This window comes from Ruditapes philippinarum, unplaced genomic scaffold (assembly GCF_026571515.1).
Source record: "Ruditapes philippinarum isolate M1 unplaced genomic scaffold, ASM2657151v2 ctg2094_1_1_1_1, whole genome shotgun sequence".
Taxonomy (NCBI): domain Eukaryota; kingdom Metazoa; phylum Mollusca; class Bivalvia; order Venerida; family Veneridae; genus Ruditapes; species Ruditapes philippinarum.
The window spans coordinates 43033-61918 of NW_026866585.1; the positions used below are offsets into that span (position 1 = coordinate 43033).

Below are 18886 nucleotides of genomic sequence, written 5' to 3' on the forward strand. Positions count from 1 at the left end.
ATATAACCACAGGTCCCCATTTATGTACAAGAGACGAGAAATGATAAACTTCAGGCCTTCCTTTAGGTTTACATTGAACTGTGAAGGTGTTGTTTTCAGTTGGATTCCGGTTACTTACATTTACAATGATATCTGGTGCATCTATTTGTAAACAAGAAATGTATTATAGTGTATTTGTATGTTATATCATTAATTAAAGATTATAACATCATAACCATCTGAATGCAGATGCATGTTGTCATTGAGTCAGAGCCTTTTTTCATTTTGTTTTCTTTACTTGTATATGTATTGTTTTAACATTATTTATTAAAGTTTGATTGTTAAGAAACCTAATTACTGTAAAACACTTATTTTTCGCGAGAACCATTTTTCGCGAATTTGAGGCAAAATGTCCAAAATAACTATTTCGCGTCAACATGAATTCGCGTCTTCCCGAAAAATGTGAAACCAGAAACCCGATGTCATTCAGATATTTTCTGTCCTTTCCGTTCACTAACTTTGCGTTGTTTATTGTGCGACGAATGCATTTATATCTGTATCGATTTTTCTGATGGCTTGCTAATCTTCTTGTTAAGTGAAACCGTCTGTCTAAAAATATGTCAATAAGGTTTGATAATTATTTGATATGTGTTCACTGTGTTAAAGGTTCACTGATTAGCCATTCAAAGGCAAGCAGACGAAAATCAATTAAACGGTACTGTAATTTGCCTAACCTGTAGTAAACGATTATGTTTACCCTCCGGTTTAAACTGTACTACAATACAATAGGATACAATAAGTAGAAATGTTACAAACAACTCGCAGGTGCTAAAGTATTTGTACCAATTAGAACAATCTGTAGAAATACCATTTAAATTTGGTGAGACGCATTAATTTGTTTATACTTAATTCTAGTGCAGGTCACAGTTACCTTCCTTGACACAGGTAATATGCAGCGAAAACGTTTTTTTTTTTTCCAATTCCTCAATAATACCACTTTGTTAAAGGTAAATATTTCATACTAGTAATCTGTACAATATGTATATGCTGCAACACTTGAATAGCTACAAGATGTAACTAGAACTGGTTTCGATACTTTCCCGCAGATGTATATCCATGTGTACGTATTTTCGGATAGTATTCATTTTCGGTCAAGTGTATAGACAAAGTGAAATTTTCGCGAGAGATATGAATTCGCGTCTTAGAAAACTCGCGAATATTAGCGAAAATAAATTTCTCGCGAATAGTAAGTGTTTTACAGTATCTTATTACTGTTTTAAACAATCTCAAATATTCTGATGCCATCTGACTTAGTAGGGTTCAAACCATTATCACTATGTCAATGTTCACCTTTTGAAATAGTTTAAAGGGACTCCACTGATGTTTAAAGCCTTATACATAACATTTGAATTTCTAACATAAATGGGTTGGGGCTCTTTAAACAGAAACATATGCAAAGAAAGTAAAGAAATTTACTTTGAAATAAATTGAAAATCGTATTTATATGCTTTTCTTAGCCCGATTTGAGTGCAACACGTTTAAACAATTTTCATTTTTGGTCATTTTTTAACAATTTGAATAATTATTTTGGAAAAACGAAATGCACAAATAATCTGAAATTTTGCACAAAGATTAGTGGTCTAAATGTACATCAAATAGTACATTATCTAGAAAAAACAATTTCAGTCCCATCATGTCAAAAAACCTCAGTGGAGTCCCTATAAAGTAAACATAGTCATGTAAAATGAATGAACCATTTCAACAGCATACACTTGATTAAAACCATTTAAAGGAGATCCATGAAATCCTATCATCCACCTAAGATAAATAAAAAGAAAATATAATACGCCTATAATATTTTTAATGCACAAGAAAGTAGTAAGGGTAAAGGGAATACAAGTGTTACACACTTACAAATTTAAGGAGACATTTTCTTCAAAGAATGCTACTGTGGCCTCCTTTAAATGTTATGAAAATTCTATTGTTCTCTTAAGACCTATCTACAGTTAGATGACATGGCCCCTTTTTGTTGTCTGTAGTACAAACAGGTAAACGGACGGACAAAAAAGACAGCTGATATACGTATCCTTGGGGAGCATAAAACAATGAATTGGTTAATAAAACAAACCTCAATTAATGGGCAAAGAAATTAGTTGAAAAAGTAAAGGCATTCAAGCAGAAACTGTGTAACATAAACAAAACACTTTTATCCCAATGACTGATTTTTGTTTTGCCAAAAAAATGACATTTTCACTCAGTAAAGGAAGAGGGAGATGAAATGTTAATGAAAATTCATTTTTGAAATAGTTCTGAAACTTGAGCTTGTATAACCTTCGCCACGAGATATGACCTTTTGACCTACTCCTTCAATTATCAATATCTGGTATTGTAATGATCATAATTATTAGATTTTTAAAGAAGTATGTCAATTAAAAATCTTAAGCAGAGCAGAGATCGTTGGCTGTTACCAGTATTATATTGCTGTACTAATTACCGTATTTCAGGTTACTTTCGTGTTCCACAAATTTCGCGAATTTTGAGGTTATATGAATTTAAAAGAATATAATTTTCGCGATTGTACACGTTTCTTTTGTCACGTTTTTCTCGTTATAAAGAGAAACCACTCTTTTTGTCAGACATTTATTGATTTCACAGTTAAAACTTTGTTTTCAATTTCCCTATTGACGTATCGGTTGCATATATGTATTCGGTACATCACACTTATTTTCTCATCTCATCATATTTTTTACATATTATTATCAAGCTGTCTATGTGTGCAAGGTATGAATTAAATTTTTATCTTATTTAATTAGAAAATAAGTTAAATAAGCGTTAACAAAAATATCTGTTTGCTGATTGAATCACTTATATACTAAAGAAAAAGTAAAAAAAACACAAAAAAACATTTAATTCTTAACAACCATTAATATCGAAAATTGATATTTTAATAAATTGAGATGTAGGTATACAATGAAAAATTCATAAGACTTAACTGGATAACAAATCAAAAGCAGAAAAGAAAGTTAAAGGAATTCGCAAAATTGAAAGGAAATTTGAGGACTCTATTTTTCACGATATTCATTGCACGCGAATACAGCAAAAATTAGATACTTGCGGGAAAAAACTGATATACGGTGTAGTAGTTTACTTAAGGTGCATATTTTAATTCAAAAGAGGATTCTGATTTTGTCTCTTCAACATATGATACTGGCTGACATTATCAAAAAGTTAACACTAAACTTAACTTAAAACAACTTAAAACAACTTGCAGTTAACAGTAACATTCAATTCGTCTTCTTTAATAAAGTTATGACTTGGATAGTGAGTTGATGTTGCTGTAGCTCTACATGTGTATTTCCCATGATCTGTTCTATCTATATCATCAAACAACAAAGTAGGACCTCTTGACGGTTGTCCTACCCAATCTACATTTGGGTTAGGGTTACCAGATGCATTGCATGTAGCAGACAATGTTTGACCCTCATCTTTTGTTGTGGTATTAACTTGTTTACTATCCACAAGTATCTGTATTATTGGAGAATCTGCATTACATAGAAACATTTGACAAATTTAAATAAAATAGATGTTTATTTGTTTAGATTGGTCTATACACTAAGTTAATTTCATTTTTACAAACCTTTGCCATAAATATAAAGGACTGTATCCGATTTATGAAGAGACATGGATATTTTTGCAGTTGGTCTTTACCCTACCGGTAATTAAACTTTACAAACCTTTAAAGAGTTAAATATAAACGAGTTGTTTAAAGCAATGGTCAAAACAAGAAATATATATGATGCGTAAAAGCCAATAAATCATCAAATAGAATTATTATTATGCTAATGGAAACAATTACTCATATAGAAATCTAATACTGGCTCTTGTTTAGACAGGAATATCTAGATCAAAGCTAACTTTTTAGAGCAGTAACAAGACACTATGACGTATCTTCTGGGCAGTCAACAGAGTTTCAAATATATTACTTCTAACACAATACATGTTTCTCAGGAACAAAATGGCTCTAAATCCCTCATCTGAGATGCATTGCTAGAAGAGGTCAATTCTTCAATGCATTGGTCTAGACACTTTTGACCATTTTTAATATTTGAAAATGACTGCTAACAAATGCTACATTCCAAATATCTTTAAGAGACATTGGCACTGTAATTTCACAGAAGAAGTTTTAAATCTACTTACATTAATTGAGCCCTTACTACACTGGGCTTATTTTTTTCTCAGAGGCTAGATTAAGACAAAAAGGACCAGAAGGTGAGGTCACATGCGTATGTATCAACAGAAATAAATCTGTGAAGTTTTTCAAAACTACAAAATATGATAAATGCAAAATTGATATAGGGATGGTCTGTTATAGGTTATTTTTTGTGTCCGCCTGGAACATTTTCATCGATAAAGATATGCGGGCGATTCACAAATGATAGTTGATTTACTTGGGCCTGACTTAGCATCATACCCTTAACAAATCATGTTAGCCTTTGACTCCAAGTGTGACCTTAGGGTAAGGGACTAAATCTTGAGCAAGACACATTTTCCTGCTATTATTAACATATGTGCCAAATAATTTCAAAACCAATAGATTACAAAAAAGTTAAGGATCAGACACAAAATAAACTCTATAACACACCGAGGTAAGCTTTGATCCCAAGTGTGACCTTGGTCTTGAATGTAGGGGTTTTATTGTTGCGCATTACATGTCCTCCATTTCTTGTGAACATTTGTACTAAATAATTTCAAAATACTTTGAACAATAAGAATACATTTTTATGTAATAAACAGACGAAAATCAATGCTGTGATGCCAGTATTTATTTGATGACTTCTTGGTTTGTTATGCACCACCATTTTCCTGTTTTTAAAACAAAGCCTCAGATTTTTATTACAAGTATAAAAAATTATGAAATCATTCTTACATTCCACTTGTAATAGAACTTGTATGGACTGGATCTGAAGACCTTTCTTCTGTGTAAATAAATTCTTCAACTGACAACTTACTGGACTTCTATCAATTTGATACGTTAGTTTAGGTAACTTTAGCTTCCTTGTATCAGCAACATCAGGTGTACCATATTTTTTGGACCATGTTGCTGTAGCTGTAGGATTACCATAATCAGATGTGGAACAATAAATACTCTTTCCTGTCTGACCTTCCAGGAATGGAAAACTATCATTCTTAATTCTAGGCTGTGACGGAGGCCCTTGAAATATTAAAAATAACACATTGATCAATATGTTGTCAATATTTAATATTTCTACAGCAATATAATGACTATTTCATGATCATATATATTTTTAACATCAAAATAACGTTCATGCAATCTTCAAGTAAAGTTGTGTTTGATTTTTATTCATGTTTTAAGTTATTCAGTTAACATCTTTACCTGTATATTTTAACTATATTAAATAAAAGGAATCCAACAAAATGAAATTCAGATTGGGTTGTGTGAAAAGGCATTTACTCATTTTAGGACACTCGCTTCAATAATGGAGCAAAATATGTAAATATATGCAGATTGATATAGGTGATTCTGTTTTAATTAAGTCCCACATTTATAAATGATCAACAACAAATAAACATACAAAAAGAGAACAAAAAAACAGCTTGATTTAAGGCAGTGCACTCAATAATTTGTTAGAACAATAAGGATTTATATAATGAATATTTTTTGGAAAAAGCTGAGAATTAACTTCTTGACATCTATAAACCTGATTTGATTAAAATCCTTAATTTGTTTGTTAATTTAAATACATTGTGTATACTGTTACAATGTATACATTTTTAAAAGACACCTTCGGTAGAACATTGTTGTTAAGCTTACTCCCCTTTATTTAATACACACATGTATTCTTCCCAAATTGCTGTTGTTGCTGTTGTTATTTTTTACATTAAGTAATACTTTACCTTTTAAAGTTATCATAACCATAACTGAAGACACAGAAATATAATTGTTTTGATATGTCACCAAAAATGCTATATGAATATAATTAAATGGTATATCATGTTATTATGTTATTTGAAGCCAATATTTATGTATCAGAAACAATCAGTACTGATAGCGTTATTTTGGATCAATTTTGCAACTAGGTTTGATCTATAAATGAATAAGTTACTCTTTGAACTTGAATAAGCAAAATCTTTACATGTTTTAAATGAGAAAATATGTATCAATGACATAACTAACAGTTATCGAGCACCGTTTTCTTTGTTTTACAAAGATGAATGAATTTAAATAATAAGCAAAATCAAGCGTATGACACGTTTTGCCTAATAAATTTCACTGGAAATTTCTTAAATATGGGTTGCTATTTACCTTATTCATTTACATGTTGCAAATGCTGGATATTGCAAACACTTATCTCAATCATAATTTACATGGACAGTCCAGAACATTGTCTACATCAATAAGCAAACAAAGCACATCTTAAATTAGTCTGACACAAACAGTCATTTATTCCCTAGTAAAAATTCATTTAATTGTCAAGTAATTGATCTGTCTCGCACCTCTGCAGTCTCCATATGGGCTGATAGTTAAGCTAATTGCACCCTCACATTTTGGGATAAAATATTTTTGACAAATTGGTTTCTCTCTGATATCTTGAAAGAACAAAAACATGGGAAACACGGCAAACACTTGCTAAACATTAAGACATTGGTGGTTACCTATTTAAGTTTAAGTTTAAGAGAGATTTCCGGTCCTTAAATATCGTTCAGCCACGGTAGGGAATCACGTGACTTTTACGGCTACGCGTACAGACAATATGGCGGCCTAAAAACCTCGCTTCACATGTGTTTTTCAGGTAATTCTTTATTATATCCCTTTTACTTACATACGAGACCTGTTGCAGCCTACGCGGAATAAAGAATTGTTGCCGCCTATACCTTAGTATCCACCCCTGTGCTCATAGCTTTTACAAACACTCAAAAATTCAACAGAAATTTTCAATGTGAACAATTATATTTCGGGTAACATTCACGCAAAATTTGTATTTTTTATGAATTTGATTAAACTACGTCGAGTTAGCAAAGAGAAAATGTTCATAGAATTTCTTTACTTGAAAATGTAAATATTAGGCATGTTAAATGTTGACTGGTCATTTTCTATTCCAATACATGAGAGAAAAATTATTTGGGTAACTCCCACGCGTACTTTTATTGTTGATAACTCCCACGCAATATTTTATGTGCAGGCAATATCTATGCAGGTTATAGCCTAGATATTGATTGAACAAAATCATGATTGATGCATTTAGCCTAAAACGTTCATAGAACTTTGAATAATATTAAAAATACCGCCAAAAGGTCCTGGATAGAATAAAGCCCCTATGGATAGCAGAATACATACTCACGCGACTATATTAAATGAAGTTTCGATATAGATGAATTAATCGCAGAAATTAAAATATAAGTCTCAATTATAAGAAGGAGGTCGATTTCAGTTTAAGCACAATTACAGTTGTCTTTTTTATAGTTTGCAGATATGGACGGTTCCAGCTCGGATATTGTTTGTGGATAATGTTGGACAACATTTGTCTTAATGACCACACAAACTGGCTACTCGGCACGGGACCTTGTAAATGTTGTGCCAAATCGAAACGTGACAGGTATGGCATTTTATGTTATTCGTTATATTAAGATTTTAAAGACATTCAAGTCATTTTATCACTTAGTCTTTTATGTAACCAACATTTTTCAAATTAGTGTCTGTATTTAACATTATAATGTTGTGTTTTTTTTAATCTAAAGCATAAAAGAAAACAAACTAAAGAATATTAGAATTCACAAACTAGGAAATAAAATCTAGAGGACTTATGTTTGAATGTCATTTAAATATCAACATTAAAACCCGTAACGTTTCCGATTTGCTGGGCTATAAAATGTTTTACCACAACATTTATATGGACCTGTGCCGTGTAGACTGTTCATATGGTCAATATTTGAGACCTATCCGTGAATGAAATGTTTCCTACATTCATCACAAACAATATCCGAGAAAGAACCTTCCATATCTGCAAAATATGAAAAATGACAGCTGTAATTTTACTAATAAAAACAGAAATACATAACCTCCTTCTAATATTTTAGACTTTTGTATCAAAACGCGACCTTATTGAATGATTTGGGTTTGGTAGGCCTTATGCGAAGTTATTGCTGTCCTTGGCAATTTATTGCGAAATTATTGCTGTCCTTGGCAATTTATGATTTTACAAGCCATGCCTTTTTGAAATTTATTTATCATATTATTGTAACCTATAAGCAGATGAAGTGTTGTTCGCCCCATATAATTTACGCCCCAAGACGATTCGTCAATTTAGCTGTATTAATTTTATATCTCAGTGATAGTAAAATTAAATGTGAATTAGTTTGAAAAATACATTAAATCCATTGCATTATCAAAACAAATATTGATTAAACTGTTTGAGGTTAAATAATAAAGATGAGAGTTAAATTTTAAGTTTAATTGCCGTGAATTTATGGGGAATAATAAGTCTATTTTATATTCTAGATACTGGTCCTGGCTGAAATTTAGAGTATTACAGCTGTAGCTTCTATACCATAAATTTAACATGGAAAGGACTCATCTTGGGAAAATGCTGACGTGACTGATGGGAGCAGTTTTTCTTACCAATCATAGACCAGACTTAAATAGCTTCTTGTTTAAAAAGTTTTTGTTGTTTTTTTTTGTACATAATTTACTGTCAATATGAAACTTCAGCTGTATCTTAATTTCTATGCTTTTTTCTTATGTAAATCTTAGAAGATAAGCATTTTAAGATAAAACAATTCACTAAGTTGATTAATTATATCTAATTTGAGATTGACCAAGTCAATTTTAACTACATGTTGTAACTTCTTATTTTATTTGCAGAAGCAGTAGAAGTATTCAAACACCATCATAAAACACTTAAGACATACCCAGAGAGCTCTAGAAGAAGTACTAGTGGTAGATTGGAACAGATTGTAGCTTAATTGTTAAACTAAAAGGACCTCTTAAATCGTTTGAATTTAAGCTACACTTGAACTGTAGTTTTGAAATAAAATAGCTGAAGTATTTAATAGTGTCTTGAATTTTTTTGTTAAACTCTGTTACAGTTAGAATTAAAGTATGTTGAAATGACATTGAAACTTCAACGTTGTGCCAACGTTGAACTTCAACGTTTTTTTAAACTTACTGTTTAATCACCCTAAGGATATGTTGCCTGCTTTTTAACTTTGTCTTTTGACCTCTTATCTGTGATACGCAGGCTTCATAACCTCTGATCCCCTTTCAAAATTCCATTTTATTTAGTTCCGCCCATTGTTTTCTCGTTTAGGGCACACGCTTTCTATAACTTGGGGACCATGCGCGGCTTTTCATGGAATGGCACAGAAGTGCCACGTTGAAGTTTCCATGATAACCGCCGTACGAACACATCTGCGGATGTTTCTTAATCCAAAATTTCACCATTTTCATGTTTAAATGTTGAATTCTGCTGAAGCCAGTGCTAGTGGGGCGGGGGCGTGGACGGTACATTGCACTTGACAACCGTCCATGAACAGGCTCAATCAAACCGAGCCTGCAACATTTTCAATTTTGCCGTGTTGGGCTTTCTTTAGGGATTCTGTATTTATCTATTTCAAATTCGAACATAAATCTAACGTTATTTCAACGTTGAAATCTGACCATACTTCAACGTTGTTCACCGTTGATGTGCCTGCTGAATTTCTTCTATCAAGGACCTATTGGCGGTATTTTAATATTATTCAAAATTATATGAAAGTTTGATGCTAAATGCATCAATCATAATTTTTTTCAATCAATATCTAGGCTATAACCTGCATAGATATTGCCTGCACATAAAATATTCTTATAATTGAGACTTATATTTTAATTTCTGCGATTAATTCATCTATATCGAAACTTCATTTAATATAGTCACGTAAGTATGTATTCTGCTATCCATAGGGGCTTTATTCTATCCAGGACCTTTTGGCGGTATTTTTAATATTATTCAAAATTCTATGAAAGTTTGATGCTAAATGCATCAATCATGATTTTTTTTCAATCAATATCTAGGCTATAGCCTGCATAGATATTGCCTGCACATAAAATATTGCGTGGGAGTTATCAACAATAAAAGTATACGTGGGAGTTACCCAAATCATTTTTCTCTCGTGTAATGGAATAGAAAATGACCTGTCAACATTTAACATGCCTAGTATTTACATTTTGAAATAAAGAAGTTCTATGAACATTTTCTCTTTGCTAACTCGACGTAGTTTAATCAAATTCATAAAAAATACAAATTTTGCGTGAATGTTACCCGAAAAATAATTGTTCACATTGAAAATTTCTGTTGAATTTTTGAGTGTTTGTAAAAGCTATGAGCACAGGGGTGGAAAATAAGATATAGGCGGCAACAATTCTTTATTCCGCGTAGGCTGCAACAGGTCTCGTATGTAAGTAAAAGGGATATAATAAAGAATTTCCTGAAAAGCACATGTAAAGCGAGGTTTTTAGGCCGCCATATTGTCTGTACGCGTAACCGTAAAAGTCACGTGATTCCCTACCGTGTCAGCACGACATTATTGTTGTGCTTGTGGTATTTTTAGTTTTAACTTTTCGGCATTTTCTAGTTGAGTGGTTCCAATATTCCTTGACTAATGTTGAATCACCTTTAGGATATGTTGCCTGCTTTTTAACTTTGTCTTTTGACCTCCTATCTGTGATATGCAAACTTCATAACCTCTGATCCCCTTTCAAAATTCCATTTTATTTAGTTCCGCCCATTGTTTTCTCGTTTAAGGCACACGCTTTCGATAACTTGGGGACCATACGCCGCTTTTCATGGACTGGCACGGAAGTGTCACATTGAAGGTTCCATGATAACTGCCGTATGAACACATCTGCGGATGTTTCTAAATTCAAAATTTTACCATTTCATGTTTAAATGTTGAATTCTGCTTAAGCCGGTGTTAGGGGGCGTGGATGGTAGTTTGCACTTTCCAGTACCGTCCATGAACAGGCTCAATCAAACCGAGCCTGCATTATTTTCAATTATGTTGTGTTGGACTTTCTTTGGGGATTCTTATTTTCTCTATTTGGTTAAACAGTAGAACTGAACTGTTATTTATTACAAAATCACAATAGTTTGTGCATGATTATATGCTTGAATTTTTATTTTTGCATGCTTATACGTGTGATTTCAATGATTTATTTACGCACCTAATCTGGAGCCCTGTAAAGGCATTTAAAACTTATTCATTCCATTTGGACTATAATCTTGTAATTAAAGTTACAAAATATAACAATATTTGAGAGGTTTTACTTTGATTTTTATAAGATGTGACATCGCCATTGGTTACACCAAAACCAGGGTAAAATAATAGCTTAATCTATGTGAAATGCAAATGTTAATATACAATTGCTCTGTTGATTGCATTTACCCTGAGCGGTAGTGCTTTAATGATTTACCATTAGAAAAAACAAATGTTCCCTATACTGATAACTGAAACTAGTCTATCAATACAAATAATACATTTCATGCCAGTTTACCTAGATATCAAGCAAATAAAAACAAAAAAAAATATTTGATGATACTTTGAAATTAATGATATTTTAACTGTTTTCTGCTATTATTTATACTGGTTGTCATTTTATCAATTGTAAGTGTCTTTTCACAAATGAGTGAATCAAATAACGGAATTCAAAACTTATTTAATGAAACTATAAAAAAACCAACATATATCAGATTGATTTTAAGAACGTTTGGCCTAAAAAATTTACTTACAATATACAGTCATCTTTTCTTGAGCTTTAACTACACTTTGACCAGGTATTGCAGTTTCACAATAAATTGTTTTGTTGTTATCCATTCGGTTGGCAGTAAATGTTACTATACTTGTTACAGATTTAAGATCATTTCCATGACTTTGTTCTGTATTATGTACAATAGTCAGTGTAAGAGTTTGTAACTTCCATGTAACTATAGCAACAGGTCGTGTTTGAGAGGAAGTACATTGATATCTTATTTGGTCGCCTTCTAATTTTTCTGATGTCAGGTCTGTGATTGTAGGAGTAGTAGCTAATTCTGAAAACGGGTAAACTATTACCAAATACTATTGTCAAAATGTTTCATGTTCTATCAATATCACATGTACAGTTACAGATTTATCATATATTAAAAACTAAACGTATCAGAACAACAGGGGAAGAACCTCTTATGGATCTCAAAATTGAGTTTCAGTAAAAACTATATGTGGTTTTCCGCTGATCCAGATGTGCTGTATAACATCAGTCCGTTTAGTGACATTTTCTTCATATGCATTGCATGCTATGGACATACCAAAACCCACGACGGATGTTTATGTCAGCGAGGACTGCATTAAAAATCCGGAACGTACCCTATGGTTGACTTTTGCCTCTGACACACATGTTGTTACAGTTCACATCTGGATCAGCGGAATTTCAATGTTAAGATCCATATGGCGTCCACCCCCGTGAGACTATATCCCATTTTTCCTCTTTGTTATCTTAATTTTTTATGTAGTATCTATACCATATTTTTTTTGGTAGTCTTACTTCATAATAAGCTGAAAGAGAGGTTTTGCTATTCATACAACAATATAAAATGCTGCATCAATCCTATTCTGTAATGGCAAACTCTTAATAACTTTTGCATTTGAAAGTTTGTATATCTTTCATGCTATTTATAATTCTTCTGCACAATACTGTCTATGAACAGGCTCAATCAAGCTGTACATACAACATTTAAAATTTTGCCGATTTGAGCCTGCTTTTGGTGCTCCCTGTTTTTCTGTTTTCTTACGCTATTAGATAGGATTGCATTTATATCACTGAACAACAATGCACATCAATTATACTTTAAATGATACCAAGGTAACAAAGGCGACATATACTGATTATCCATTCAAATCAACATATATTAGTGGAGATATTTCTTTGCTGTCAAGTTTATCTAAATGAAAAATATAGTAACTGTTAAAATGGCAAAGAAAATATTAAAATTTTACCTTTCACATAAAGAGGGATTTTATAAGAAAATACATCTGGATTTCCTGTCTGTGAAGCTTTACAATAAACGTGTTTGTTATGGTCGGAATTAACTGGAGTAAATGTTAATGTAGACAGTGTAACATTCTCCTTCTTCTTCACTTCATTTCCAATATACCAGCTGATTACAGCTGTTGGTCTACTTTCACTTGCTGTACATGTCAATGTTTTACGAACACTATTTGTTACTTCTAGTATTCCTGCTAGTATAGTGCTGCCGTCTTTTAGTGTTACATTAGCTACCTTAACTGAAATAAGAAAAAAAAGACAAAATCAGCTTGATAATAGGATTCAGCTATTAACCATTGTTAAACAAAGTATTCACAACATAGGTTAGATTAAGTAGGTTTAGATTTTCTTTTTATTCCCATTAATTTCACAGAATAATAGTTTTATTTATGCTTTGTTTGATCACCTACCCTATCGTTTACAGAAATGATTTTATTCTTACTTTATACGTGATTTTACATTATTTGGACCAGTAGTTACGTTCAATTATGAAGGCATGTAAAAGATTTCAGTGACTGAACAGTTCTCAACATTTTGTTCCTCGTTGATTTTTTTTTCTTTCTAGACTTAGGGGTTGCGTTCATTGAACGCCGCCCTTCCTTGTGGATCTTGCTTTACTTTTTTAGCTTTTAACACAAGGACGAAATTTTAATCAATTATCATATCAATCATTTGATTTAAATTACTTCGATTTTTGTTATTATATGTTGTTTTTCTCCAAACTTACTCTTCGAGTAGCTTGCTTTCAACATGTTTGTGTTAACGTCACACCAACACATAGGTCACATGGCGATGTTCAAGCTTTACTTGGGAGGAAGATCTCAGGTTCACTTCCATTTCCGTGCATTATTTCAGACTCTTTGACAAACAAGAAATATGTGATAAGGCATTCGGGTACTATATTTATTTGATTATGATTTATGTTTAAATGCTAATGTCGTCCTTCTTATTCTACAACATAAGGACAAAATTCTAATCAAATACCTCGATGATGCGCTACAGAGAACTATCCATCTTAAATAAGTTTAAGCAAGGTTTATATAATTACTGCATCGACTCAAAACTATATTATATTACTTTACACCATTGAAAAAAAAAGAATATACTTTATATATAATACTCGGGATAAATTAGATACTATGATATATCAGTTAAAATGTCGATTGATGTGTTCTGTTATATTTTGTCATAATGATATTAAGTCGAGAATATAAATCATGTTTCCAAAATATATTCACAAAACCATTTGCATTATTGTCGAATAAAATTAGCAATGATGATAAAATCGATATACATGTTTTATTCAAATAATTTATACATTGTGTATGAAAATATCAGCTAGAAAAAAAATAAAACTATTAAACAAACATGTATTATTGTTTTTGTCGCAACCGATACATGATTTATACCTTGCATGCGAGAAAATTCATAGATTATATAATAGAAACAACCAAATAGAAATATGTCAATATATTTAAGGTACAGTTCGAATGTTTTATATTAAATACTTTGTAATTTGTGTAACCTTTCAGAACGATTTAACATTTGAGGAAGTCGGAAAAACATAATTTTATTTCACTGAATGATGATGTGTAGCTGCATTATTGTTTTGTCTTTTTTCTTTGTTGAGGTCATCATACCATGATTTTCTATCATATTCCTTTAATTCAATACTTAGACAATTTATCAAGAAATATCATTGAATGTCAACTAAAATTTAAATAGAGTTGGCTTAGTTAGCATTACAGGACATATTTATAAAACGCATTGAGAGAACTAAGAGAGGTGAGCCGCATAAATGCATGCATTTAATAAATCCTCTGAAAAAAGGCTCCAACAAACTTATTATATAATAAAGTGAAGTACATCGTTGAAATATAGCCTAAAGTTTACGGAATAGCCATACCTTGTATATATATGACCACTGAGTTGCTGTTAATCAATTTTGGTAACAGTGTTTCAACAACACATTGGTATTTGTCTCCCTCATTTTGTTTAGTTACTTTCTTTATTGTCCATGTATATTGTTTACTTCTAGGACAACTGTACTCATATAAACTGGTGTCTACAGGTATTATAAGAGGTTTGCATTCTGCATTTATTGTACCAAGGATAGCAAAGTTACTTTCATTTGTCTTCACCCTCTTCCATGTAAAACTTGTTACGGTTTCATCACCAGTGTATGTACATGTTAATGTAAGGGAACTATTCTCTATCACACCAGGTGATGATGGTGATAATACGACTTCTGCAAACACAACAGCTGAAATAAATTTAACATAGTGTAAATTGTACAGATTATTGTTTGTTACTTAAGAAACCTTATAACCAACATACTCTTTTATCATATTATGTGTATGTTTTGTTATGTGTCATGTATATTTATTTAATAAAATGAATCTAAAAGGTCTTACCTGAGAGTGCTAAGACATATATAAAAGCTATTATTGGAGGGGACAGCATTGATTTATCTCCATATGACATTTTTTAAACGACACCTGACACAACTAATAAATCCTTCTTTAAGATAATCGTGTATATAATTTATACATGCAAATGTAAATGAATGTCCCACATTTATTTTTCTTCCTGTTTACTTGACTTTGTAAAAGGCGATAACTATATGGTAACGTTTGACTAAACATTTACATCGATTTGGAGTGGCTCTCTGTTTGCAGTGTATAGTGTTAAACTGTTAATGTTTATACATACGTTTTTATAGATGTCACAGGGATGATTGTGATATGACATATTTCATGTCAGTTTTGCGTAAAATTGAATAGAATGTATTAATGTAATTATGTATGCTATGCATCATGAGGGTCCATTCGCCAGTAAAGGGGTAAAATGCAGCTTTTGCTGTCGAGTACGAATCCCGAATATATCACCGATCATACCCATAAATGGTACACTTTGAAGTACAAGGTGGTGCTAATGTACTTCCACCTCATTTCTACGAAATGCTGTCAATAAATATGAATTTGGATTTACCTGAGACAATATGAAAAGAGGAGGTAGGTCTGAAAAGGGGTATTATGCCAGCTAAGGGCCTGCCTTCAAACCGTCACTCTGTTCTAGGGCTCACGCACCCAGACACAATTTTCTCGTCGTCCGTAGTTACTTTGTAGAGCCTTCGGCTGAAAAAGAACATCGGCAGCTAAATTTATACAAGTTAAATCGTGCGGCCTTAAGCGTGACTTTGTGCCGAAGTGAGCATGCCAACCGGCCGTCTTAAAGATTTACACATTGCAGTGGATCTTCAGGTGAATAGAGAATATTGAGTAGAAACACATTTAAACTACGTTTAATCTAGGAGTTGAAGTAGAACAACTTTTTAATAGCCTTTTTAGTGACAACCATGTTTTATTTTAATGTTCACATTTTAACTTCCTGATCTGAAAGTGGTGCAATACAAACGCTATTATAACCTTATAAATCTAGGTATCGTATCGTTCTTTTTCTACATCACAAATACAAATGTATTTTGTAAACTTCTAAATTAACTGTCAGAAAAGGTAATGTTTAATTTAGAGAAAACGTTGTTGATAATATAAACGTTATATTGATCAAAATATTGCACAGAACGTGTGATTCATTTACAACTATAAGATTTCATTTGGTTTCAGAGCTGAGTGCATTGTACCAAAAATGTATTAATGGTCTAACTGTTTAAAGTATGTAAGGTTTTAGTTACATTACTTTCAGAAAATCACTTTGAAACGGTATTATTTCTCTCACAATCTGCAAATTAACAGTTTGTTTCTACTTTAAATAGTCAATAATTTGACATAAACTTTTCAAATAAAATTGAGATAAAGTAGTTTTGACGCAGTGGGAAACTTAACTTATACATGTATATGGTTACAATTGCTTACATTCAATTTCACTAGATATAGATAACGAAGTATTCATAAACCTAATTCATCACAGTCAAATACTAGAGAAGGCTTAGGTATAAGAGAAATAGACAAATATTTATTTTATAAATTGTACCTTATATAATCAATTTTAAAGACTGTACTAATTGCTGATAACTGGATTCGTTTTCAAATTCTTTCTAAATACTTTTTACAAAATGATAAAAGCACGCTTAATTGGCAGGATTGTAGCTTTAAATGGTACATGTATATTATCCTTATTATGTTTATAAATTATCAGTTATGCTTAAATTGGTTAAAATACAGTTTAACTACCTCTTATCTAGGGGTTAAAATATTTTACTGAAAGCTATTTCAAATTTGTTTTACATGCATAAAAGAAAGCTCAATTGACTACACTTCAACTTCCTGATCGCACTGTTGTAAAATATTAACGATAGTTTTTTTGTAAACAAACTTTTCATTTTACCAGTGCATGTACCGTTTATAGAAATGCTACGTGCAGATCACTGTTCATTTATCTGTTTTATTTATGTGGGATTTTTGAATACACTTATAGGTAAGTTCATTTACTATATTCACTTTTTACACATTTATGACATCATAAACATTAAAGTTTTAAATAATAACGTAAATGATATTCGAAAGCACAACAAGTAAGGTAAGAATATAATAAGATATCCCCGTCATATGAATTTACAATCATTTTATAGTAAAGTACATTATTTTGGGATATAATGATATTCATAGAATAGTTTGGCTGTATATGTAATGCCATGTTGATCAGTCATTTAAATCTATACAAATTACGATTTTAGGATTTAAGGTTAGTGAAGACATGCACATTTCTGTTTCAATTATTAAATTCATTTAATATAATTAGACCTTGAATGAACATGGTTTTAATATCAACACTGATTGTTTTGGCAATGCTGATTATGACAAATTTGATAAAAGACAAATAAAGAATGTCCAGTCTATATTTGGCTCTGCATACATTTTTGGTCATTATGATCATATTAAAGATCAGTACTCAATAACACACATTCAGACTTTTATAGACATCAAAGATTTTTGGGGTCTTTTTTAATATGTTTTGAGCCATAACTCGAAAATGCACGATCAGATTTTGAAGGTATTTAATGAAATGTTTGTTTCGTTACAATTAAACTTAACTTTTGCAAATACTGAGTATTATTCAAGTTGTTGCTTGCACTTTTTAATGCTCTAAGCAGTTTAACTTTTGAAACAAATATAAATTCGCAAGGCTTACTATTACAAATGCATAACAGAATATTCAGGACAGTTTAAAACGTCGATGTGAATGACGTTTTCCATACTGAGGGCTTTACTTTCCATTTGATAGCCCTTGCTTATTAGAAGAAAGGAGACTATTTGTGTTTCTAAACCATGAATTCTCTCTTGTTTAGTCATTCACACATTTGGTTTGTTCAGGCAATGTGTTTTAAGAATCTCTCGCTGTTCTTTTATCGAATACATGCAAAAGTCTCTAAGATATGTTCAATTAATTTTTTCATCATTTGCCAACAGCGAAGAACTCACCAGGCACACAATTCTTTATTAAAATATCATCTAAGGCTACAATGCCAATCTTCCAAGATAACGTTGTATACCTGCGTAGCGTTGTTACTATTATAGACAATTAATTGTTTATACTTTTTCTGTCATAAAAAACAAATACATGTCTAGCTTAACTAGCGGATTGAAGACTTATTTTAAGTCAAAAGGGTTCTATGATAAAGCAACCATCATTTAACCAAATAGTGTTTTATATGATTAGAAAAGCAATATTTCTATTAGTGATAAGAATGGTGTCATCAGCATGGGGTGTTCAGCAAAACTCTGTTATAAAAATATAGCGCGAAAGTAAATTTAATAATATATTGTATAATTGATATATCATAATATATATTATATATTTAATAACAGGTTT

At 31.5% G+C, this 18886-nt stretch overlaps 1 protein-coding gene across 1 annotated transcript; it reads right to left on the reverse strand.

Moving 5' to 3' along the window:
- Positions 1-1309: 1309 nt before the first annotated feature.
- On the reverse strand, positions 1310-15634 carry LOC132732987 (cell surface glycoprotein MUC18-like). The gene is made up of 6 exons (XM_060719541.1): positions 15469-15634; positions 14961-15317; positions 13006-13293; positions 11763-12062; positions 4907-5191; positions 1310-3521 (listed from the first exon to the last, which is right to left on the reverse strand). Exons 1-6 carry the CDS (start codon positions 15536-15538, stop codon positions 3235-3237), a joined length of 1587 nt encoding a protein of 528 aa, XP_060575524.1. The 5' UTR covers positions 15539-15634; the 3' UTR covers positions 1310-3234.
- Between the last annotated feature and the right edge of the window lie 3252 nt (positions 15635-18886).